General features: G+C 33.0%; 2 protein-coding genes across 2 annotated transcripts; both read right to left on the bottom strand.

Annotated features, from left to right (window-relative positions):
- Positions 1-1,195: 1,195 nt before the first annotated feature.
- LOC125060527 (gustatory receptor for sugar taste 64a-like) lies at positions 1,196-11,581 on the bottom strand. Its single transcript, XM_047665493.1, has 10 exons — positions 11,526-11,581; positions 10,820-10,973; positions 10,165-10,345; positions 7,679-7,888; positions 6,772-6,876; positions 5,363-5,544; positions 4,081-4,250; positions 3,417-3,582; positions 2,106-2,195; positions 1,196-1,258 (listed from the first exon to the last, which is right to left on the bottom strand). Exons 1-10 carry the CDS (start codon positions 11,579-11,581, stop codon positions 1,196-1,198), a joined length of 1,377 nt encoding a protein of 458 aa, XP_047521449.1.
- A 2,135-nt stretch (positions 11,582-13,716) lies between these two features.
- Positions 13,717-24,204, bottom strand: LOC125060348 (gustatory receptor for sugar taste 64a-like). The gene is made up of 9 exons (XM_047665219.1): positions 24,124-24,204; positions 23,375-23,561; positions 21,215-21,427; positions 20,396-20,500; positions 19,861-20,045; positions 18,625-18,788; positions 17,674-17,842; positions 14,844-14,933; positions 13,717-13,836 (listed from the first exon to the last, which is right to left on the bottom strand). Exons 1-9 carry the CDS (start codon positions 24,202-24,204, stop codon positions 13,717-13,719), a joined length of 1,314 nt encoding a protein of 437 aa, XP_047521175.1.
- Between the last annotated feature and the right edge of the window lie 1,776 nt (positions 24,205-25,980).

Raw genomic sequence — 25,980 nt, 5'->3', positions numbered from 1 at the left:
TTGTTAATTGTGACTTACAACCATTAGCTTTAACATTTTTTATATTATTATTATAATTTTTTAGATTTTACTTTATTTTAGTTATACTCCTAGTAAGTGTTACATGTTATTTTATGTTCTTTTTGTAAATTATTTATGCACTTCTTGAAATTAATCCTCTGTAGGTGTTTCATTTTTATTGTTCCATATTAAGGTTGCCTAGAAGAAATCGCTTGTTAGCTATCCATTGCCTATAACTTATGTAACCTGCTTTTATATGTATGTTTTTACGGTTTGAGTGAATAAATAAATGTTCCTTGACAGTATTTTGTCTGTAGATATTTAGTATACTTTTTGAAACTATGTTTTGTGAAACTGTTTCTCGTATATAATTTATTAAACTATATGGATTAATTACCATTATTAAATAATAATCGATTCCCTGACAACAGGCACTTAATTCACAAATGCAAATATGCTAGAACTACTAGAAGTACACGTTGTGCAATTGCTATAGTTCACCACATTCGCCAGGTAGTGAAATCTTAGAAACTTTGTGTCGCATAACACTTATTATCTGAATGCATATTCGAACAATCTAACAAAGATTGCGCTCATATCATAATGTCCAGAGGGGCTATGGCGTAAAGGTTGATAGCGTGGCGGAATACCGAGAAGGCTCCACTGATACCGTGTCCGGCGTAAGGCGTTTACTGGAGGCACTGTGAGGTTTTAGTGGGTATATATCATTACTCTCCGGCACTGCGCCCCGCTGTGTATGCGATAAAATCGTATGCACGCAAATCAAAATTAATTTATTCATGTAGGTAATTCATCTATGATATTAAACAAAATAGCAAGACATTTTCCATCTATACAATCTCAAAATAATGTTTACTGCCCTGCGATCCCTGCTTCACGACTGATTTGAGAGCGACCGCCGATGCGAAAACCGCTGTGTGAGTTCGTGAAGTGAGTTACAGAATCGCAGGGCTGTTATTAATTTTATGCATCAATCAAAGTAATCGTAGAAATAAATACTAGACAAATACTCCTAAATCAAATTGTTCATAAAAACTTCACAATATGCAGGGTCATGAACTGTCTTATGTGCCGTTTCAGAAACTTTCAAATATACTCAATAATATTTGTTGTATACGATAACGATTGCTTGATAAAATTTATGTTAGATTTTATTAAGTACTTTGGTGACTTTTCAATTTCGATCTTTATCGTATTGTAGCAGAATTAATTCATATTTTACGATAGCTCCTGCTACCTGAAATGAAAAGATATGTTTAAATACAATTTACAAGTAAATACTAACGTATGGAATATTTTTAGATTTGTTCGCTTCCTGATTAATTCATGAAATATAAGATTTTACGCCGGGCTCATACTAATATTTATTAAGTAAGTAGGAAAGCTGTTTTGTGGAGTCTAGTTTGTGTTTTTCAGAAGACCAGAGAGTTTCTTAAAGAACATCAACAACATCATTATGTTGTTGACCATATTCTTTTTTAATAAATACTTAGATACCAATGTATCTAAGTATTAAAAAAGGATATGGTACCTAATAATAATAATCAGAATGTTAAAACAGAAAATTTAACAGCACTTCCTAGCTGTATGTGGTACTTATTCCTTAAGCTAGGAAAGCACCAGCTCTGCGTCAGCGATACTATCTACCAGGCGCCATCTTAAATCTTGTGCACTAGAACTCCACGGCTCCTGAGTATCTACTCTAAACGGAAGAAAGTCAAAGTTGCAGGAAGGTTTATTTATTACTCTCCGCCTGCTCTGCGGCCGGCTTTTGTGCTTGTCCGAGGGATGTGAGATGGACCTAACCTGTCGTCTAAAGGATCAAAACCTTTCCAAACTCCCAATATATTACTATCGGAAAGAAGCTACGTAGTAGTAGAAGCTAGTAATAGTAGTTTCTAATAGGCAAGTAGGTGATCTGCCTTCTACGCCTGACACACGCCGTTGACTTATTGCTGGCCGGTCTTTTTTCACCTTACGAAAGACTCATATAGGCAGAAAGTCCATTGGTGCACGCTGAAGCAACTAGGCCAACACGGCTTTAAACTAAAACCTGTTCATAATTTAAATTATATAGATATTACCTCTAACAGTTTTTGTCTAGACAGATAAAATAAATCCATTCCACTTAATGATATGATCTGATGCTGTAATTGGTATTTTAGTCTTTTTATCTGAAAAAGAAAGACATATTTGTAGTTCTACTACTACTCTCTGATTACCCCTAACTAGAATACCATCTAACCCAGGTGAAACATGCCACGGTGTCAGACAGGTTTCACCGGGAAAAGAGCATAGAATGGGGACCTAAAGCAATGTGGAACCAGCTGCCGACTGAAGTATTTCCGAACCAATACGACTTAGGGTCCTTCAAGAAAAGATCGTACCAATTCTTGAAAGGCCGGCAACGCACTTGTGAGCCTTCTGGCATTGTGAGTGTCCATGGGCGGCGGTATCACTTAACATCAGGTGAGCCTCTTGCCCGTTTGCCTCCTATTACATAAAAAAAAATGAAAACACTGTTCACGAGAATTAAAAGTAATAATCTGGAATTACATTAACTTGCGTTTACATTAACATAAAAAACAGAGCAAGCATGGCGTACAGACCCAAGCGGTAACGCAAGTTCGGCTCTTTACATCGAGAGTAAACAACGTATATGGTGAACGTTGAGATATTTGCTACCGCGGCTAAAAAATGAACTACCTAGTCAGTTGTTAGATAAATATTAGAAAAATAAAAAATTGTGCGTGTACTAGGTGTACACACGTAAGAAGTGAAACTTCTTTATGATCTTATTTTTCGAAAAATGATCTACTATATGCATCTTTACAGAAATTCGTTAAATTAGATAAAGTTTAACAAAAGGCTTTTATTATCATAGACAAGAATACAAATATTTCATTTTACCTTATTACTACGAAGATTATTATAGAATTTCATTAATTGTAAGAAACTTAACATTAACTTTCATTAATATTAACTTCAAAAAATTTAACTACTCAAAACGGGCCGCAAAATACATTGGAGACATTTACCAATCCTTACTCCGCTGGAGAAAGTATACTTCGAATCACGCGTGGTAATAAGAAAAAGATGGCGCGTAACGGAAAAATGTGACGCGTAACGAAAAAATGTTACACTAAATTTTTTTCCAACCCCGATAAAGAAGTTTCACTTCAAAAATAAGTCTAAAAACTACTCTTATATGTCGCGTTCCAAAATACCGCTATGGTTATATTTATATAAACCACAGCGGTTTTCTAATGTTACATATTAAGATTATATTATAGGTATTATTCTTAAAAATAATAGTAATAAGAAATTTTAATGAAACTTTTTATATTTTACTATAAATATGAAGCTGGAAAGGAATACTTATAAAAGTTAATTACTTCAATATTGTAGGCTGCGCTGCCGCATCTGTACAATTCTGGTAGCGCCTTTTGAGAATGCAAGTGAACATCGCCGGCTGCCAATAGAACTCCACTTGCACGAAACAATAACCAGGAAAGCGAGTAAAAGTAATAGATACGATTTATAACTGTGCCTTTTTCTTGGCTGACACTAAAAAAATCAGAACCTTCTTTATAGGTTTTTCTTTATGGCCATATTAAAGAGGCTTCAGTACGCGGTAGCTACAACCGCTGCGCAACATCAAAATGCGCGATTGTCATTTGTTTCTATCTTTTGTTTAGTTTATAAGCGTTAGAAACGAGTATTTTAGAAGGTTTGTAGCAATTGTTTAATAAAAACTTCCAAAATTGCCACAATATCTATAATACATGTATAACTTCCATAATTTTAATTTTGTTTACGGTTTTCCTTGAGTGAGGGTGTCCTGGATTTATTTGTAAGTTTTATAAATAACATATTGGTAACCAAATACTTTTACTAAGCGTATCAAAGTTTTCGTTTAGGGGAGAAACTATACTTACGAAAGATAAACATATTAAATTAATAATATTAAACTAACTATCTTCAATCCAAATCGTAATTTAGTTATGAGTATATAATACAGTATATAATTATAATTTTGGCACTTTGTAAATAACAAACCTTATGCCTAGAAAAAGCTGCAGACAGATAAAATACAAATTATTAAGGTTACTGAGTAATATCAATCCTCCAAGACACTGATCTACCCTCTTCACGAGCTGCGATTGATGGACGTAGGCTATGCGCAGGCGCCGCCAAAGATATACTCTTTTAACCAAATTTTGTTGCAACTGGAAAAAATTATATGTATTACTTTGTTAATACTCTAATGTTAATTGTTATTAAAATTAAAAATTGTAATGTATATTTAATTCTTTCTTAGTCTCAATGTATAGACGATTGACATGTTTACTAATGACCTTAGACATTCTAGATTGTCTTTGGTTTAACCAACATACTTAAAAACTTCTATTATAATAACGCTAATTTAATAACATGATAATATCTCGTACTAGTCAATAATTCCAGTTTATATGTCAAAAAGTTTTGATTTGACGGATATTTGTATTAAATTTTATAATTATATAAGTAATATTTTTGATTTAATTTAACAATGTTTAAAGAACTTCTCATTAACAAAACGACAATTTAATTTTCACGAGAATTTAATTATAAAGCTAATTGCACATCGGACAGCAGTTTTAATTAGTTAGTCTTCAGGGCTCATATTTATTTAACTATATTTTTTAAATACCGTAATGATACGAACTTGAATTAAACAATTGCACACCCTCACAGATTACAGATTTATTTAAATTATTTGTGCGCGGCTACGGCAAGATAAGGGTGCATGGTATGTTTAAGTTGTTTAAATAATAAGCTACTATGAAGACAGTTATTAAAGATATTTTCAATTAAAATAGAATTGTTATAAACAAAGCTGGTAAATTGTCATAATTTTGTAGATTTTATAAGTTTGTTTCTAAATTCTAAAATATGTTTTTAATCAGTTTTCCAAGGTAATTTCTCGTATCTTATTACGGCCATACAATGCGCAGAGGCGATAAGAACTTGGAGAAACTGATCGTGGTTGGTAACACAGAAGGCAATAGATCACGTCACCGTTCACCAACCAGATGGACCGATCAAGTGAAAGACTCATCTTCCTCAAAACTGTACACTGTCATAAGAGAAGCGCTGGACAGAAACCGGTGAAAACAGATAGTCCGCTCTAAATGCTTCTTTGCTGACCACGACCCTCAGACATGAGCTGCCGATTAAAGAGAGAGACTAGGCAATTTATAATCCTATTCCGCAAGTTTTGAATAGCGCTATATATACTAAAACTTGAGTAGACGGGAAAGTATGTTACGATAATATTTTTATAAAAGCTTATACTTACGTTGTGTGCTTTCATATCATTCTCATACATAACAAGTCGTCGAAGGAAAACATTCAGTCTGTTATACCTCGACGCGAGACCCATGCTAATTAATATTATTATCAGGTCTTGGAAGTTCCATAGCACTGTTGCTAGCTTGCTTAAAATAAATATCGGTATTGCCAACCACAGGGTATATTCATCTGTCAAAGTAATAATAGTGAGTGCCTCATAGATTACAAAACTCTTAGTTTTTTTCAACTATCAAACTAGTTGTCCAATAATTTTGGTTAATTGTATTCGTCAAGATACGTATATAATAACAAAGCACAGTGCTTTTAAAATACATATAAAAATATGAAGTGAGAAACGGAGAAACGGATTAACTTATTAACTGATAAACGGAGAAATGTGTTGAAACAAACATAAAAATAAGAAATAATAGACAAAGAAAAGGATGTTTTAAATTAAGTTTGTACATTACAAGTAGCTTGTCTAACATACATAAAATGTTTAAAAAACTTGTCTTTAAAAGTTATTATTCAATTTCATACTCTTGTTTCTAAGTTTCCTTTAATAATAATACTCATTAAGCGAAATTTATTTTATCTTTTAGAATTCTGTTTTAGTTTTTGAATCGTTGACTAGACTAGACGAATCTATGGTTCCATTGCTCAGTAATTAAATTGTTTCAAATGAGTTTCAAAGGACCTAGGATCATTCCGAATCGTAAACTGACCGCTCATAAGTACCGGTGATTGAAACGTGTGGTTTTAATTGTATCCAAGATACGATTAAAGACTAAGGGTCTGTTTCACAATGTACGGATAAGTTCTATATAAGTTCCAAATTAGCTATTTATTACTTATTGGTAGGATAAACACAATTGTTGCGTTTCACGACTGTCAGATAGCGCTATTCGTCACATAAAGTCCATCATACGTTATGAGTCCGATGAATATCAAATAGCACAATTTATCTTCCAAATAAATTATGTGTTGTATAGCTATTTGGTACTTTATCCATACATGTGAAACAGACCCTTAAGTTCACATAATCTCAAATTCTTCTAGAGGTGAATGAAGGTAGAACGTTAATAGTGGATTTTTTTGGCTTATTTACTAGGTATGCAACTGCAGATTAAATTAAAAAAAAATATATATAAAGAAACGTTTTATAATTATAATAATTATTAATAATTAAAAAAAACGTTTATTCATATAGGTAACACATTAGTACACTTATGAACGTCAAAAAAGAAATACATATATTATGTTAAATGCTTCTAATTTTACATTTACCCACGCACGCTGTAAAGCACGCGAAACGTCGGTTAAATTTAAAATTATGTAAAATAATTGTAAATTTATAATAATACTTTAACTTTAATCCGGTTAAAAAGTGTTTTCTTTATACACAATAAACCTTACGTTTTGTTATCAGAAAGCCGTGTGAACTGAGAATATACCGTTCGAAGTACTTTTGAGGTGGACAGTCGAGGCCTGTCGATGACATCATACTTAGCATGTGCTCCACTGCAATCAAGCTTTCAACAATTAGGACCTAAGTCTGAGGCAATTTGTTTGTTCCCTAATGGTCGCACTGAACTAAGCAAAATAAGCATTGATAAAATACTAAGAAGAATTATCAGCAAACCAGTCTTTTACCCTAAAATTTACTCGCTAATCTAAGCTAAGTATATTTATTTATTATTTAGTTATTAAGCTTACGACATCACACACAGTACTGAATCTACTAATTAATTTACAAAATCTTATATCTAAAATGTGTGACAATTAAAGTAATCATAAGATTCTCAAAAAAAAAAGAAATTAAAAATTTAAAAAATACAAATTAAACATATACAAGATTACAAGCACACAATAAAATAAAATAAAATTATAGAAATTTGTTGGCACTTAAAGCAGAAAAAAAAATAAAAATCATCAACAAAACAGCGAAATTCGCTGTGCGGTTCGAGAAAGGCACCCCACAATGCTTTCTCTAAAACCGATCAGCCCACTACCGAATATATTCAGCTCCGGATAAGCTGTGTTCAATCCGTTAAAATCGCGAAGAATTCGAACGAGAGGTGCCTGAACTCCTAAGTTGGTTTTGGCAGAAGGAATTTGGAAGATATTGTTGATTTTAAACCTAGGGAATGAGTAAATGACGACAAGTATACTTATATTGCTATACTAAATTAGTAACCCAAATCAATAACTTATTTTTTTTGTAAATATTGCGAAAATTTAATGTTATGTGCCATTACTATGGTCTTATTAAATATTTAATAAGAAAGAAACAATATAAAAGGTTATTTTCCATTAAACTTACCAAATGCACAAAATACTGTATAGCCAGCGACGAATAAAAGCCGTCTTCTGATTTTGGTGTTAGGAGGAAAATGCAAGTTACATTTGGTTTCCAATTCCAACCACAACTTGGATAGAGAGCGCCACTCTCTTGCCAGTTTCCACGTTATGAGCATAGATAATAGACCATTGCCATAAAATATAGAGCCTGACAAGCGAGCTATTACACTGCCTAGTAACCAAATAAAACACATTATTATTTTTCGAAATCATTTACTATGTGCACAAGAGAAAGGGACACTTGTTCGAAACGATCATTGTAGGCGCTTATATTCTTTATTTTTTTATTATTCATATGTACTATACATGTAACACCAACGCTGCCTTAACCTATATATGACTACTAGCAGACTCGGCCAAGCATTGCTGTGGCTAAGATTTTTGTTATATTACATAGGAGTAAACTATTCAAGGGGAACGGTAGGAGAACACCAGTCATGGGACCACCATGCTTTTTCAGTGGTTATGCTATTAAATTATGTGAAACGTTGGTACTTTCAACACAGCGCCATCTGTTAGAATTCTATCAAATAATAAACAAATATTTTGCAATAAAATAATATTGCGACTATAATTTGAGATTTAAACTACCCTATCTTTTAAGTTGGATCAAACTACACACGGTGTGCAAATTTGATTGATATCGGTTCGGTAGTTTAGGAGTCCATTGAGGACAAACATTGTGACACGAGATTTAAATATATTAAGATATATGCTCCTATTTACGTCTACTACCAGAGCCCTTACCCTGTAAATTCGGATAGCGTGTGAGTTTTTGAAGTGGAACTTCTAACGCGACTAACAAGGTTGCGTTAAACGTTCAACGCTCATAGGGAGGGGGAATAGAAAGAGACAGAGCGAGACTTACTTTAGTTATCATAATCCCATTTTAAATGTTATATAGTGGATATTTCTCCACTCGAAAATTTTAATTAAAAGATGCGATCAATTGTGAATTGTAAGCAATGTCAAGTCTTAAAGGAACAATATTATTTTGCTAAAAATCAACTTCTACCCCTTCCTATTTTCATAATGATAATCGTAATTGAATTGGCCCACGACAGACACGAGTGGAAACGGATGGAGGAGGCCTATGTCCAACGGTGGACAAACCAAAACCTGACAAGCAAATGATTATTCCTAAATGTTAAAGTGTATTTTACGTAATGTTAAAAGTTAATTTTTCAATTCAAAATCAATGAAAGTTCTAATCTATTATAGTTAAGTTTTGGAAATAAAGGCTATTATTATTATTATTATTAATCGTAATTGAATGTGTGTGGCTCGCAGGGGAGTTGAAAATTTATTAAAAGGCCGGCAACGCACTTGCGAGCCTTTTGGCAAAGTGAGTGTCCATGGGCGGCGGTGCCCCTTAACATCCCTTAACATAAGGATGAGCCTCCTGCCTGTTTACCTCAATGCACCTGCAATTATCGTAATAGCGTAAAATGTTCGCTGTAAAACGTGTTTTACAATGTAAATGTTAGAGCTTCATTCCTATTACGCTTAATTATAAAGAAACAAGTTGCAAGGAAAACGTGTTTCCATGTTTAACCGTTTTATTTCTCCACGTGGGACGTACAGTATTTTCCTCCAAGAAATATTAATTAAAAACCTTTTAATACAGGTTTTATTAAGATAAGGTCAGCGCAAAATTGTTCGTGGAATTAAAGAGTTTGTTTAAATTAAATTAAGATATTGTTTTCCAGACGTTGAAAAGAATCGCTCAGTGAAAATTGGGTTGAATAAATTGAAACTATTATTCTATGAAAGTGCAGTAAGAATGGTTTTTGGCAAACTAACGAGTAAGCAATGGTGTTAGGTTAGGTTTTATTAGATGCTTAAAGAGAGGGACCTAATGATATATTTTACAAGTAAAGATTAGAATATAAATGAAACCTTTTATTACTTAGTTTTTTTGTCAACGCGATTTCTTTAAGCATTTTTTATTTAGCTTCGTTCCACAACGCAGCCATTTTGAAGGCAGTTTTTGCCGCGCACCACCACTATGTGGTACCAGCTGCCCACTGAAGTATTTCCGAACCAATTCGACATCGTGCATCAAAAAAAGAGTATACCAATTCTTTAAATACCGGCAACGCACTTGCGAGCCCTCTTGCAATGTGAGTGTCTATGAAAAATTATCACGCCACTTATATACATATATAAAACCACTTCTTCCAAAGCTGTTTCATGCTCAAACCAAAACTGTACTTCTCAGGTAAAATTATAGTATAGAATTTATCTATCTTATATTATTTATTAATCATAAGTATGTAAAATGTAATAGACTACTCGCCCACGATACAGGTAATCCTAGTGCATTTTCTCTTTTAACTTTTCTCTCTGTACATCTTTTTTATTAAGTATTGTCGTAATATTTTGTCGTTGTTAATTATCACTAGTACCAGTGTCTTAAATTACATAATATCGATTAAATATACAAACCATTTGGATTTTGATCCCAGCCATTAAGAGTCCGAACTAGTTTCCAAATAGAAGAGATCTCAAGAATTATTAACATTACCAATATTGTTACAGACATTATTAATGCCACTTTACCACCATAAGTCGGTATACCGAAGGTCTTAGCGAATGCAAAAATACACGTCACCGTTGGCAAAAAATCCTGAAAATCACGAATTTTATCTAATTAATAATAAATATTAAGGTCAAAATAGAACCTTATTTTTGATTTAATTATTTCTACATTTGACAGGTACGTATTTTGTTTTGATAATACACGTTATTATGTTATCACGTCAATTGTAACTTTTTGTGTCTGCTTCATTGACACTAAAAGCCAAGAAGGTGCTTCAACTGAGATACCAAGAAACAACTCGAACATTGAAAGATTCGTTGAAGATCCCAGGTCCTTCGAATTCGAATCGCGTGAAAAAAAATTATTTTACATTATAAATGTATGTATATATAATCTTATAAAAAAGATCTCTATCTACAAATTAACATAAACCTGTCGCTTGACTGGGATAAAAATCTAAAAACCACAAGGTTATATTTAAAATAAGGGAAATGTTACTTAACAAACATTACACATAATCCGAGGCCAAGGTTTACGCGGTATAAGGAATTATTAACTTACGTCTTCCCTTTCCGAGGTTTTTATGTAAATTTTTCCTTGAGCTTTCATTATTCTTGTGTCAGGTTTCCCTGTACAATGTTCAATTGGTTTTAATATAATTGATAGTGTTCGTGACGTTCGAAGGAAAATTTTTATGACAAAATTACAAGTAAAACTTAACAAAACCAAACTTCGATAAACTGTTTATAAAGTGTGATTAGACGTATATTAATGTCATAAAAGTCTAGTGATATTGTTATATGGCATGTCAAGGATACATTTGACAATCCAAAAGCCTTTTGTAACTTTACATATAATGAATATTTAAGATGTAACGTACAGTAAAAAAAGCACATTAAACCCACACTAGGATTCCCTGTGCCTGGTAGTCACTCCCTACCTCCATAATTTGACTACTGCAAGTATAGTTTTAATTTGAGCATAAAAAAGGTTTAGCAGATGTTCCTTAAGTTAGTGAATGTTAAAAAATTTGAATTGATGATGAAAATGTTGCTTTTGAGAAAGTGGTAAAAGATAAAAGGGCATCTGAAAGAGAAAAACTGTTGGACGAAAGAGCGATTTCGGATGGCTTATGTGTAGATTTGTATTAAAACTTAGGTTCCAAGTGAAATTTGATTTATTTATTTAGACCATGACCATGCATTGTTTGTTTCTAATAAACTATCTCTCCAATAGGATCCTGAATAGATAGATTTAATGAATTTACAGTGAATCATAGAGGAAGTATGAATCCTGTATATCGAAAATGTTTTCTTTCACCATACGAGTTTTTTGTAGAACACTGCTAACGGACAGGAGGCTAACCTGATGGTGTGATTCCGCCGCCCATGGAGGCTGCTGGAGGGCTCGCGAGTGCGTTGCAGGCCTTTTAAGAATGGTACGTTCTTTTGTATTGGGCCCTTAGTCGAATTGGTTCGGAAATTGTGTTAATTGTGAATATAAAGATATTTTGATTGGTGTATAGACGGGGTTCAAAGGATCTCAGGGTTCGTCGTCGTAGGTACATAGAGTTGAGGGGTAGAGATGTTTTATTAAAAAAATATTGGTTGTTTGTAAATTAGGTTTACGATCGAGATGTTTACGTGATAACGTCTTATTGGTGATATAAGTTTTTGGGAAGTAAGGAATTAATGAAGATAACAATTTTTTCAAATTTTAAATTACATCTATCGTTTTATTCACACTTTTGATGATAAATTTCGGGTGTAAAATGACAAGTTTACTTATTCGACTATGATATACATTTTTCTTCATACATTCACGGAATGACTGGCAGCGCTCGAGATGAGACGGGAGATCGGTCCGTCTCTCTCTCGTTATACCTGCGATCGCGCTCGTGAGGTTTTGGAGTGACACAAGTTTCTGAACATGTCACCCGACTAAAACGATTTTAAAGACGTTATCACGTCAAAAAATTGTGAGTTTAAATTGACTTAGCGCTTCTGACAAAGTATTAATAAACGTAAGACTTAGCTAAAGAGATGCCAGTTAGTAGTACCTAAGTTAAAGCCCCTCTAAGTCGGCTTAAATTCATATAGAAACTTTGTGGTCTGAAGTAAACCTACGGGGTCGAGTGCTCAAGACCAGTTTCAAAGTTTCACTGTAACAGTTTTCAACATTAATGTTAACAAAAAAGATCTTTTCAGCTCACGAATTTTTAAACCATTCTTACCCGAATATTGTCGTTATCATATATCGGGCGTACCTACCCGTATTATTAAACAACCGAACACAATTTAATGGACGACGCTGAGTGTAGCTTTTACAAGTTCTGCCCTGCGATTCTGTAACTCACTTCACGAACTCACACAGCGGTTTTCGCATCGGCGGTCGCTCTCAAATCAGTCGTGAAGCAGTCATTTTATGATTTGGCATTCTGAAAAGGTGGGAGCTTGTACTTTATTGTTTATCAGAATGCCAAATCATAAAATGACTGCTTCACGACTGATTTAAGAGAGACCGCCGATGCGAAAACCGCTGTGTGAGTTCGTGAAGTGAGTTACAGAATCGCAGGGCTGTACCATAAATGGTGATTGTGGGCGATGATACACAATATATAATAAGCCCTGCGTACGTACGTACGTACCTTGATATACTCTTGACCGACAATTAATAAAGAAAAATATATATAGGAAATATATAGGAACAATGGCAAACACACACTCACTGTAATTAATACTTTGCCTTTAAGTGTTATTTAAAATAATACTACTAATGGTTAAATAAATGAAAATGGCAAAAAACTAAATCATAATAATCTTATATAATGATTGGCCGTGTCAAAATATAATATTATGGAACACCTTCAACAAAATTTTATAAAATACATATATTTATTAGGAACAAGTTCGATTTTTAAATAAATGTATTTCTCAGTTGAATTGGTGATATGTTTGTTTTATACCTATACATATCTTTTTCTGACATTTTCATTTCATGTTCCTCACATCAACACTAACTACGCAAAAAACTCAGTTTTGTATCGCGGAATATACTTAAAAGAAGTATTAAGAATATCCATAGCGCAATATCACCTGCATCATGAACATACCCACATACACACCTTCACGTACATACCCTCACTTTTACACCCTCATACTACACAGCCAAATTAGGTACCAATTAGTTAAACGTATTGAATAGTTTTTAATTGTTTGTTTCCTTTTGTAAAATTTTTTTGAACCTTTTTGTATTTAAATGTATTATGTATTCCATATCTGGCTATATTTTCAGTGTAACTATTTGTTATTATATATAATTTATGTTAGCTATAGGATTACGAAATAAATAAATAAACACGAAATACTAATTATGGATACAAAATATTGGTAAAATTATTTTTAATGAAAATCATCTTCTAATTAAAAGATCATAAATACATATTACTTTCATATCTTTTATGGTATAGTATCATTTAATGTTATGTTAGCATTGGTAACGTTAGTGGTTTGTAGTTCATCTCCCCGGTTGTCATATTGGACTAACACCAATACGTAAGTTATAACGGAACTTGCAACCTGAAAAATAATGTCATCATTATGTATATACTTTGACAATTGACAAACCGTCAATTATCATTAACTTGATTATTCTGTGCTAACATTGACAGCGTCTGTGGTAATATAATAATTCATAAATATTACCGAATATGACTTTGTTTATACCAATTAAAAGCAACGCTAATCCGGAGTGGCACATGTCAAACAATATTATTGTGTTATCCCGTCACACGAACAATGAGGCGCGGGTGGTTTATGAATGTTTTGTGTAAAATAATTTATGGTATACAAAACAAGGCATACCAAACCTTTTTTTCTATTAATGTAGGTGAACTTCCTAAATTAGAATAACCGTTTGCTATTAAACAGATATGATTAACTGCTTGTCAAAGACTTAAAGTAAAAGATTTGTATGTTGTTTAAATCTTAATTATACCACGACTTATATTTCGATTCCACATTTGACATTAACTACTGGCATTTTGTAAAATAATGATACCACATATAATAGTGTAGTGATGAACACAAAAATTGATAAAGAATCGCGATGATAAATTATTGACTTTTATTTAAATAAAAAGGTACATAATTATTTATTACCTAGTAACCGCTGCTTTATTTTATAAAAAGTTAATATTTTTCATGTTCCTTCATGATCAAATTTTTTTATTTATTTCACACTCAATTATTAAAGAAAACTCTCAGGTCCCTAATAAATTTAATCGTCATAACTAAATTATCCGTTCAGAAATATTTGATTTCCTGATATACTTAGTTTCTACTAAAGTAGTAGTTGTTTAGATATACTACTATAAATCAGAGGAATCGATCCGGAAATATTCCATTTCCGTATACTAATTTCGCAACGTCACTATTTAGTACTTGTCATAACGTTGCAACACTGAAATTGTCAAATCAGGAATCGAATTAAAAGTTTTAGTAGAGTTATCAAACTTTGATAGCAAAGATATGGAACTGGAATCGATAATTCAATTAATTTTAAGTACACTTTTGAAATTAATTACTTGCAACAACACGGTTCTCGTTAAGTTAAAGAAGCCCATTCCGCTCAGCGCGATGTGATCTTTATCCAACTGATCTTGTAGCCTTTCTATCTGCAATAAATTTTATGGTGGCTGTACACACTCGGCGAGAGCTTCTCGCCGAGAGTCTCGACCGAGAGGACCGAGAGAAGAGCGCAGCCTGTACACACTCGTTACGTTAATTGTATTTAAAACACCGTTGATAATGGACGTGGCAACCGCTGCTGCTGTTTGTCTATACTATACACCGCAACAGAAATTGGTAATTAGGATCATAAAGTTTTAATATTATCCAAAATTTAATGATTGAACGAGTGTGTACAGGTCGCTCTCGTTTTACTCGCGAGACCCTTTGACTCGTGCGCAAAAAACCGACAGGCGACCGAGAGAGGCGAGACCAACTGCGAGGAAGCGAGGCGAGACGAGAGCTCTACTGTACACTCTCGCACTCGGCCTGTCTCGGGGTGTCTCGACGAGTGTGTACAGCCACCATTAGATGTTAACAGTCTATATAACTCGTGAGCTAATTCCGAACAGACACAGTTCCTTAAACAGAAACGTGTATCTCCGGGAATCGAATAGGTTTTAAATATGTGCGTTACCTTATTAAATATATTTGTAACATATTCGTTTTATTTATGTATACCAGACTTAGAAATAAGAGAAGAACACTATACAGGGTCTGTAACATGTCGGTTTCGTCTCGATGTTTCCCTTCACCGTTTGAGCGAAAGTTACATGCGCACATAGAAATAAAGTCAATTGGTGCTCAGCCGGGGATCGAACCTACAACCTCAGGAGAGTAGCACGCTGAAACCACTAGGCCAACACTGCATAATATACTTTAGATTATGAAACCTAAAGTATATAAAACCGGACCAATCTTTTAGAATATGAATTTACAAAATACATCGTTACAAATTCCGTTGAAATATATGTAGAACGTGTAATAAGTGGAATTGCGTAGAGCACGTTGCAGATTGCGTCGAGCGTATAAATGAACTTAAATTATTCTGTTGTAGACGAGTTAATGCGAGGTTAGCTATTCAAATTTGCTATTGTTTAAATATTAAAGTGTTTAAAAGAACGAAGACTTTATAAGACGACGGACCCTAAACGTATAACATAAACATATAACAGAATATATACATCTGGTTAAAATACTCTGAATTCCCTATTTATCAAAATAGAAACAAAATCAAATGTTACTATTCATAATTACAACGTAATATAATAAATATAGTTTAAAAAAAACTATAAAACGCGTGGTTGCTCGATAGACGAAAAATATGGCACAGAGCGCCCCACGCTTTTTCACAATAATACCAGTATTTTTTATTCATTACCCTTTTCAGCCTAAATTAGGAATTATTTTTCACTTTTTAGTTTGATGTGCTTTAAAAGCGTGTTTTATAGTTTTTTTAAACTATATTTATTTTTCACTTTTTAGTCCTAGCAGCAATACGTGTTGTCTCAATTCAATCTTAATCGTATTGCTTTGTGGACTTAAAAAAAATTTCATTGTTTTTCGAGATAAACCTATGAAATTATTATATTGTCGCTGATTCTTTATAAGTGTACAAAGTTTGAATTAAATCTGTCCGTTTAAAGTGGGTCAAAATCGAGTCCGAAGGAGTCGGTTACATACATACATACAGGTGAAGCTAATATATATATATACTAGCTGATCCGGCAAACGTCGTTTCGCCATGTATATCATTTATAATAAAAAAATAGGGGTTGATCGTAGAGGGGTGAAAGTTAGGGGTTGTATGTATTTTTTAATGCTGTATCATAAAAAAATAGAAATTAAAAATTTTGTCTAAAAAATAAAAATAAAAATATAGGGGTGGGGACTACCCTTAACATCTGGCGGGCTGATTTGTGAATCTAAACCATTCCCAGATCCCCTTGAAGACACACAAAAAATTTCATCAAAATTGGTCCAGTCGTTTAGGAGGAGTTCAGTCACATACACACGCACACAAGAAATATATATTAAGATATATATATATATATAAGCGTGTAAAAAAATTAACATTTATTTTCCTAGTACTTATTATTTAGTATTAAAGTTAAAGTCGAACAATACTGGAAAGGTAGCAACTCGTAATATGGAACATTTCGCGTAATTCACTGCATTGTGGAGCCTGATTTTTCATTTACCATCATATTCAAATAACTTTTAAAGTTCGGTTTATATTAACTCAATTTTTGTAAACAAATCAAATTTAATCTTCGCCTATGGCTCATAACTCATTTAATAGGTGTTTATTATTTAATGCTTATGGAAAGAAAGAGTTATTTAACTTAACATCACTGCTTTCCACCACTAAAATTCCACATCCTGTCCCAAATGTATCACATTCTAGTGCATAGTTAAGAAAAGTTATTTGTATAGGCGGAAGAGGCCCTTGATGACGGAAGTTAGTTTGTAGGAACTTCAGGTAGCTTGTTAAATAGCCGTTGTTTGCATAATGTGGGATCATTTCGTTTAAGGTGAGATGGTTTTGTTAGCGAAGCGAAATATTTAAAGTAGGTCTCTTGAGTTGAAAATAGTATCGCTCCCACGCTTTAATTTATCTATGAAAAAACCAGTATGAAGTAGAATATCGCTTATTAATTTCATTATGACTACTTGAGGCATCATTTTGAGTTGAGAGAAAATAATAAAATAAAGCCTTTCTCGTGTTATTTTTATAGAAACTTTTTTTGTTCTTATTGGATCTCTTTGGAGATTGAAACATTTACTAGCAATATCCGAATTCCAAATTTAAATTACGTTTTATCAAAAATGTGATAAATTACTTACTTCAATATTGTAGAACTGAGCGCGGCATGTGTACAAATATGGTAAAGCACGCTTAGAGTTTTCGTAGATATCAGCCGCAGCTAAAACAACACAACATGTGCGTACGCAGATCCAGGCCAGAGATACTATAGAATACATCTTTTGAAAGACATCCCCAGTGAATCCTTGTCTATGGATAAATTAAATATTAATATTTCTATAATATGAATATTGTATGTGTAGAGGATATATCTATACTTCTATACTAATATTATAAAGAGGAAAGGTTTGATTTTTTGTTTGTTTGAAATGAATAGGCTCCGAAATTACTGGACCGATTTCAAAAAAAATTTCACCGTTGGCAAGCTACATTATTCCCGAGTGACATAGGCTACGTTTCATTTAAAAAAAATTAAGATATGCTTACTAAAACTTGAATAATCTAACCCAGGGTGCAAAAAAATAAACAAAAAACTTCCTTCAAAACAACTTCAGAAAGCACAAAATGATTTAGTACAATTTTTGAGGACACATCACTATCTATAAAAAATTACAGCATGTCTCTATCTTTTACTGTTACGTCACAATAAGCGTCGTTTTATTAAAATACCACCGCTAGAAAAGGCTCTTTATTCGTACCTAGGTATTGATCCTTATCAAAATAAATACCAACGTTTCACATTAGCTACAATTTAATGGTATAACCACCAAAAAAGCATGGTGGATTGGTGTCCTCCTGCCGTTTCTCTTGAATTGTTTACTACTATATAATATAACTAAAATCTTAGCCACAGCAACGCATGGCCGAGTCTACTAGTAGTTTATTAAAACTTTTTTATATATCCTCTACATCATTTCTTATAGATATCAATCAGATAGAATCTATCCATAATATTCTACACATGTATTTTTGTATGTATTATTATATAGTTTAGAAATACATTTGATTAATAATCAAGTATAAATGCTTACGTAATACCCAAGAAGAGTTGCAAACATATGAAATAAAAGCTAAAGAAGTTGGAGAACAGTAAAATCAAGCCAAATGCGCTGTTAATCTTACGAACAAGCAAAGCTTGCTTCACATACGCCTCTCTAATTTTACGCCATAAATATACTTGTAAGATCTCGTTGTCCTGTAAGAAGAATACAATACAAAACATTATAAGAGTACAATTAAATTTCTTAGTAAATTAAGAATCTATTATCTATTGAATAAGCTAATAAGGGTGATATCTACAATCTGCGCTTGCAAATCACTGCGTTGACGTCATACTCTGAAACGCGCTAAGGTTATTCCGGCCGCTAAAGATATATAGAATATCTCGACTTTAGCCAGTGGGGTCTTCAAGTTTAGGTTGGAAGAATAGTACACTGTCCTTCCTCGTAAAAATCTTATTTCTTAGAGATGAAGTAATAAGTTTATGTGAGACTGTAAGATACAAAGAAACCCTTAAAAAAGTAGCAACTAAATGCTTTAAACAAGTATTTGTTACTAATAAGTAATATGAAATAAAATAAATATGATCGTGAAACGCATTGTTAGAGAGACAAAAAGTAGATATTTTTTGTAAGCTTTTTTCAGTAAATAACTATTTATACTCCAGTGTGTAGTAATTAATAAGATTAAAGAATAACATTACTAAGGAAGTATACACCTATAATATATAAATTATACATATATCTATAAAACTGGACAACGAGAAACAATCCATTTTATCAAGTTTTCGTATCACGTTTCACAACTAAGCATTATTTAAGTCAGTTTTTGCCACGCACCACCACTAAATGGAACCAGCAACCCACTGAAGTATTTCCGACCCAATTTGACTTAGGGTCCTTCAAAAAGAACGTACAGATACCGGCAAACATCTTGAATATTAAACAAGGGAGTGGGGAAAAGTTTGCGTAGCGCGGGACACAAATGTCAACTGATTTACCAATCACGCAATCGACACGTCACTCTCCCGCCGCGGCAACACCGTCCGCCGCCTCAATACCTAAAAATCGCTTCTGCGCAGGCAAGGACATTTGGTCAAGATGTTTGCCGGTATCTGTACCAATTATCAAAAGGCACTCGCGTGCCCTCTCGTATTGAGAGTGTCCATAGGCCGGTAATCAGTTAACATGAAACGAGCCTCTTGCAGTAAGTTTTTTTATTTTTTATTATAATAATTGTTGTAAAAAACAATATAGTAATAAAAGTACCTTAGTCCATTTCCGTTCCTTATGTAATTCAGAACACACAGTGGCTACACACATGTTAAGCCGATGGTACCGCGAAGTTAGTCCCATACTAATCAATACAATAAGTATGTCTTGAAAATTCCATAATATTGTTGCAATATTACTCACAAACAAGACTGGAGGAGCTATCATTTTGTAATACTCTTCTGAAAGTGCCAGTTACATTTATGTCACTTTTGATGTCTTCAGGAGTATGTCAAGTTAATGGTGAATAAAATCTTTATTATCGTTTTGAATTCTCAAAATAGGATTCGGTGTATGTTATAAATGTATGGAAATATATTCTAATATATTTTGTAATAAATAGTTTAGATAATATCAATTATATATTAGTAAAAACTACATGAAGACGTACCAAAACTTTTAGGTATACAATTTATTTTCATGAAGCATTTTTTTTCGAGTTAACTTTACCTATAAGGGTCATAAATGATAAATCACACGCTTTTTTGTAAGGCTACCATGATAGATGTATCAGTAAAAAGAATATACTTACGATCCAACAGCAAAAATCCATGGGATTTTAATACATACGTTTTTAAAATATCTGAAAATGGGCAATCTATGCCTGTTGTCGCTAAAATACTCATGAGATGTTCAACTGAAATTAAAAAATATTAAATACTATAGAAGTTGCGCGCCATCTAATAGAAGAGAATGGAAAATGTATTTTATTTATTTTAAATAGTTCGGCCAACAAATACGCACCTTAACTTACATATCTAAGTATGGTGGGCTGTAAAGTTAGTTGGCTGACACTTACCTTTTCTTTTTTTTTTATAGCAAACGGGCAGGAGGCTGATGTTAAGTGATACCGCCGCCCATGGACACTCTCAATGCCGGAGTGCGTTGCCGGCCTTTCAAAACCTGGCGCTAGTATTAAATTAATATGGCTTTTAGTTAGCCCTTCCCTTCAAACCTTCAAAACTTTGACAACTTTTGTTCATATAAAAAATGGATGAACTAAATTTCGTGTGTAATTAAAGTATTACTTTTTGCAAAAAATAACAAATACAGTACATTGCATAAATGTAGGTGCGGACAATTACAGGCACAAAAGGTGCAAATTATATGTTTCGTTTATTACTGCGGAAATATTATAAATAAACCAAAACTACTAAAACAGGAGTTTAACTTTGGTTCCTAAAGGGCCAAACTCACACACTACCACAGTACAAATTATTTACAAACTAAAGAGTTAAAAAAAAAGCTGAATACAAAAACAACAAACGTAGAAAAAACTTCTTATACCATTTATATATCTATCTATCTATACTAAATCTATGGAGCCAAGGTTAACCAAAAAAACCCTTACTTGTTGCACCCGTTGCCATAAAAGCGGTGACTACCAAAAGTCTTTTCTTCAAACCATGGTCCGGGGAAACATATTTAATATTCAACACCCATTCCACTGATGCCCAGTACTTCGCCAAAGCTCGCCAGCGATATGAAAGTCTCCAACACAATATCTGGGATATTAAGGAAGCTGCGTAGAACATGGCGCCCGCAAAACGAGCTGTGACACTTCCTGTAACCGGAAGTAGTTATTTAGAAAAAAATCAGTGGAGCAACAACCTTTTTAGGTCTGGTTGATGTGATAATAAGTGTAGATGATTCGCCTTCCGCTTGCACCAAAGTATTCGTTAAACTTTTTCAGCAAGTTGTCGAGATTGTTTTTATCTTCCTCTATGATAACATCGAAACCTTTAGAACTTGTTAAATCAAGTGTACAATCCTGATCTTACGCATGTTATATCCTGACTTTATACAAATTACGTCTTTGGCGCAGTTTCTTTTTTTAAATAGTGCAATGTAGTTAGCCTTCCCACCGTCCAAGCGAAGGTTTAAAATCTGCAGTAATTTCTTTTACAAACTCCTGTTGTGTGAATATAGCGTAATGAGGGCACCAGATTGAACAAACGTATTCCAGTTGGAATTTACCTGACTAATTTGTACGGCACAAGCGTTTTATAGAGGTAAATGGTAACAATATGTTAGGAGGCGACCGCCGTTACTATTCGTAACTTCAGCTAAGCTTTCCAAAACTGAATACATGACACAACGTGTCATATAATTAATGAACTGCGTAGATTTTAATTGCCCGTTGAGTGAACTGACAAAAGTTTAAGTTTATGTTATTTTAATCTATTACTGTTTAATATTGTATTGTTTTGTTTGTGATTTAATGTAAATAGTACGCATTGGAGTAATCTTTAATGGAAGATTATTTTGTTAAAAATAAAAAATATAGTTCCTAGATGTTCGCCAAACCTCCAATATAGTAAGATGTTAAAAGATTTAGCAATTCAAAGTGTAACGCTGGCACTTAACTTAACGGGCTCCTTTTAACAATAGGTATATTATATTTTAAGGTTAGTTATAATTTTTTTATTAATGAATTAATTGTTTTCATTTATAGAATGATAACTGAAATTAAATAAATACTATGTATATACGTACTAAGATTGACATTATCATATATTATATTGCCATGGCCTTAAATACTGGATTTGCATCCATATATTATGTTAAAGGTTATATCGATGTCGTATCAATGTTTAAGGTTGATACCAAATGAGATGTGGCTGAGGTAATCGTCTAAGAAATAGCTTTCTTTTTAGCCTTACAAGAACACATTGGTCTAGTGGTTAGTACCCCTGACTGCGAATCCATGGGTCCCGGGTTCGATCCCCGGCTGAGACAAACATCGATGTGATGAGCATTTGGTGTTGTGCTTAGGTCTTGGGTGTTTAAATATGTATTTATATGTCTATCTATCTATAATATGTATGTATACCCGTTGCCTAGTACCCATAACACAAGCTTCACCAGCTTAGCATGGGACTAGGTCAATTGGTGTGAATTGTCAAAAAAAAAAAAAAAATTGTAACCTTTATTTTTTACTCTGTTCCTGAGTAAAATTTCCTTAAGATATGATTCTGTCAATTTGGCACAATAAAAATGCGACCATACTTAGTAGTACATATTGTAAGTTACGGCAGTTTATTATATTTTCCATTCAATGTTGTTATATAGTTTCCATTCAAAAAAATTTTATATATTTTTTATATAATATTTGGTTCTGCACTTCTCGCACTCATCATGTGTCTTTTTTTTAGTTTTTTCTTTAACTAGGGTTGCCTGGAAGAGATCGCTTATTAGCGATAAGGCCGCCCGTTGCATTCCTTATAATTTTTATGTATTGTGTTATTTGTGTTTCTTTTATTTTTATTGCAACGAAGTGTAAATAAATAAATAAAATTTAAAGTAAGAAAAATCCACACATATATCATAACAGAATATATAAGTGCACAACCGGAGCTTGAACACAATGTAAAAGGCAACGAGAGAATTGCCATATTTTTTTTTTAAATACTCGGACGTTTGAACATACTTGGAAATAAAAACTTAAACTTTGTGTAATGCCTATACAATATCTGAATATCTTTAATAGTGTTTGACAATCTATACGTACTATGGTTGGCTGTATCCCTTGCCCATCCCGCCAGGGCCTTAATAACCTTCCAAATAGCACCACACTCCGTCAAAGCCAAAGAAATCAGCACAAAGGCAGCCCATATTTGCCACAACATACTACCAAAACCTGCTACGCCAAAACATCGCGCCCATTTGAAAATAGTGTTCATGAATTGCAGAAAGGTCTGAAATTAGACATGATTTTGACGAAATGCAATTTTTTAAATCATCACTACAATCTTCAATCAATATCAGTGTCAATTTCTATTTTAATCTCCGATTACACGCCATGTGCCCTACCAGAAAGGGATTCTGTCAGATTAAATATTAGAAAATAAACGAGGAATGGACAGATTAACCTTCAACCCTTAAACTGGTTATAAAACACCTTTTTTAAAGAAAATCAATTTCACAGTTAAATAAATCATTAAATATTCTTTCTAATCTTATCATTTGGAATTGATAAAACGTATGCCACCGATGCTAGCTAGTCACAGATTATTAAAACATCTGTAGAAATTTTAAAGAAAGTCAAAATTCAAAGTCATAATAAGGACTTCGTGAACTTTTATGATATACTCTATGTTTTTTGTATTCGTATTTCAAACGTTTTGTCGTTCTTAATTCAAATAATTCGAAAATAGATACTTGTTTCATAGCTTCTTATTTTACCTCATCACTTAGCACGCTCTTTTGCTAATGAGAGCTACAAAGGCTCTCGTATTTAAATATAAAATAAATACTCACATCATGATACGGTTGATTGGGCAAAAGCAATTCGTTACCATAGTAAAAAGTCTTCACGCCTTTCGCCTTTGTTATTTTCATTTCCGCTGAAGAAAATATTGTTGTTTGTTTCAACACATCGTGGAATATTATCAAAGAAAATGTAAGAAAGTTTAAGTACCGTCATTGCTTTTATGTTAAATTGTATTATATGTAGCCTAATATCAGATATTGCAATTTATACAAACACATATAGTAAAGTAAGACTGATCATAATAATATGCTATACCTGATTCTATAGTTACATATATGTTACTGACGAAAACACTTTTCAGACACTACAAATGTTCTGAAAAAATACGATTGAATGATAACGATTATCGACATATTTTGTGTGACTGAATCGAAACGATAGGAAATTACTATTAAATGAATGCACTTATTGAACAACAATCGAATTGATTTAAAAGGTCAAAGGACTCGTAACCAGAAAGTATCTACGTAAAAGAGAAAGAAAAAAGCTAATTCGTGAAATATTTATTTATTTTTATTCACGCCTTTTCCCTACAGGGGTAGGCAGAGACCACGGATCTCTGCTTGCTACGATCTCGACATACCATGATAATCATCATTCTTGCTCGATGGTTATGGGAACGTTTAACTTGTCTAGTACACCCTGGATTTGGTCGACTTCGTCACGGTGGCTATGTTTATCCTTAATTTATATAATAAAAAGATCCGGTGATCACTTACCAGTAGTCCTATTAACCAGCCTCCTACAATGGTAAACAAGTGTGTATAATAGATGATTTATGAAGAATTAAATATGATTTTTAATTTAACTACTACTTATAGTTTTATTTTCAACACTGTCCCGAAGCATTGTCAGTGTATAAATACAATCCATCGATAAATGATACAACGATATCACGCGATTTACCATTTAACGAATGTTGGAATAAATAAAAAACTGTCGTTCGCTGAAATTCATGTAAAATCAATTTGCAATAAATTTCTTTGAAACAATTATATGCCAATTGTATGTAATTTTATGAAGTCATGAGAGCTATTAGGAACTCCCTGAGGGATGGTTCTAATAGCTTAACCTTACCGTACCTAATGTAATTATTGCAGTTGTGCTGTATTTATTCAAATGAAAGTAGGCCAAAACAATTATTCGCCAGATCGAAGTCACAATATCACCACGGAGGCTTAAATTACGTAAACATATTTTTGCGTCTTCTTTCATAGTAAATTTTATTCTTTGTCTGTTTCAAAATTGGAACAATACGCGACTAATAAATCACCAGATTAAATGAGTAAAAAAATCAACTGTTGAACCACGCCACGTCGGCGATAATCATCATTCTTTATTAGACCTGCGTCCTTCATGATGGCCCTGGGTTCGATCAGCTTAACAATAATTGTTTCGTGTTGATAGACAGCTGTACACTAAGCCTTAAATTAAATTATTAGACAAAGTAACACCCCGTTGGGCCAATCACTTGAAATTATTCTTAGTAGAGGAAATTAAAAATTGGAATCTATTAAACCTAAATCAGATGATTTAAACGCGTGAAAGTTATGAAGATATTAAGGTAACGAGTAAAGTTTAAGTTTGGCCGAGCTTTCAAGTTTCGAGAGGAAAAGATAAAATGGGTTTTAAGTTGAATTGCTAAATAAAGCAGCTGCTTAAAGTTTCATTGTTGGATTGGGACAAAATGCTCAGTTTTATGAATTCTCTTTTTGTGAAAATGGAATAATATTTTTTTATGTCCTATTTATAGTGTACAGCTGTTCGTTGTTTGTTTATTAAGGATTACCTCAGGTAACAATATTTTTCACTTGTTATTTCTATCACCATTCTGTATTTTAATA

Source organism: Pieris napi, chromosome 21, assembly GCF_905475465.1.
Source record: "Pieris napi chromosome 21, ilPieNapi1.2, whole genome shotgun sequence".
NCBI lineage: Eukaryota > Metazoa > Arthropoda > Insecta > Lepidoptera > Pieridae > Pieris > Pieris napi.
Note: the sequence above shows the minus strand (reverse complement) of the source record. Positions and strands in the feature narration are given on the sequence as shown.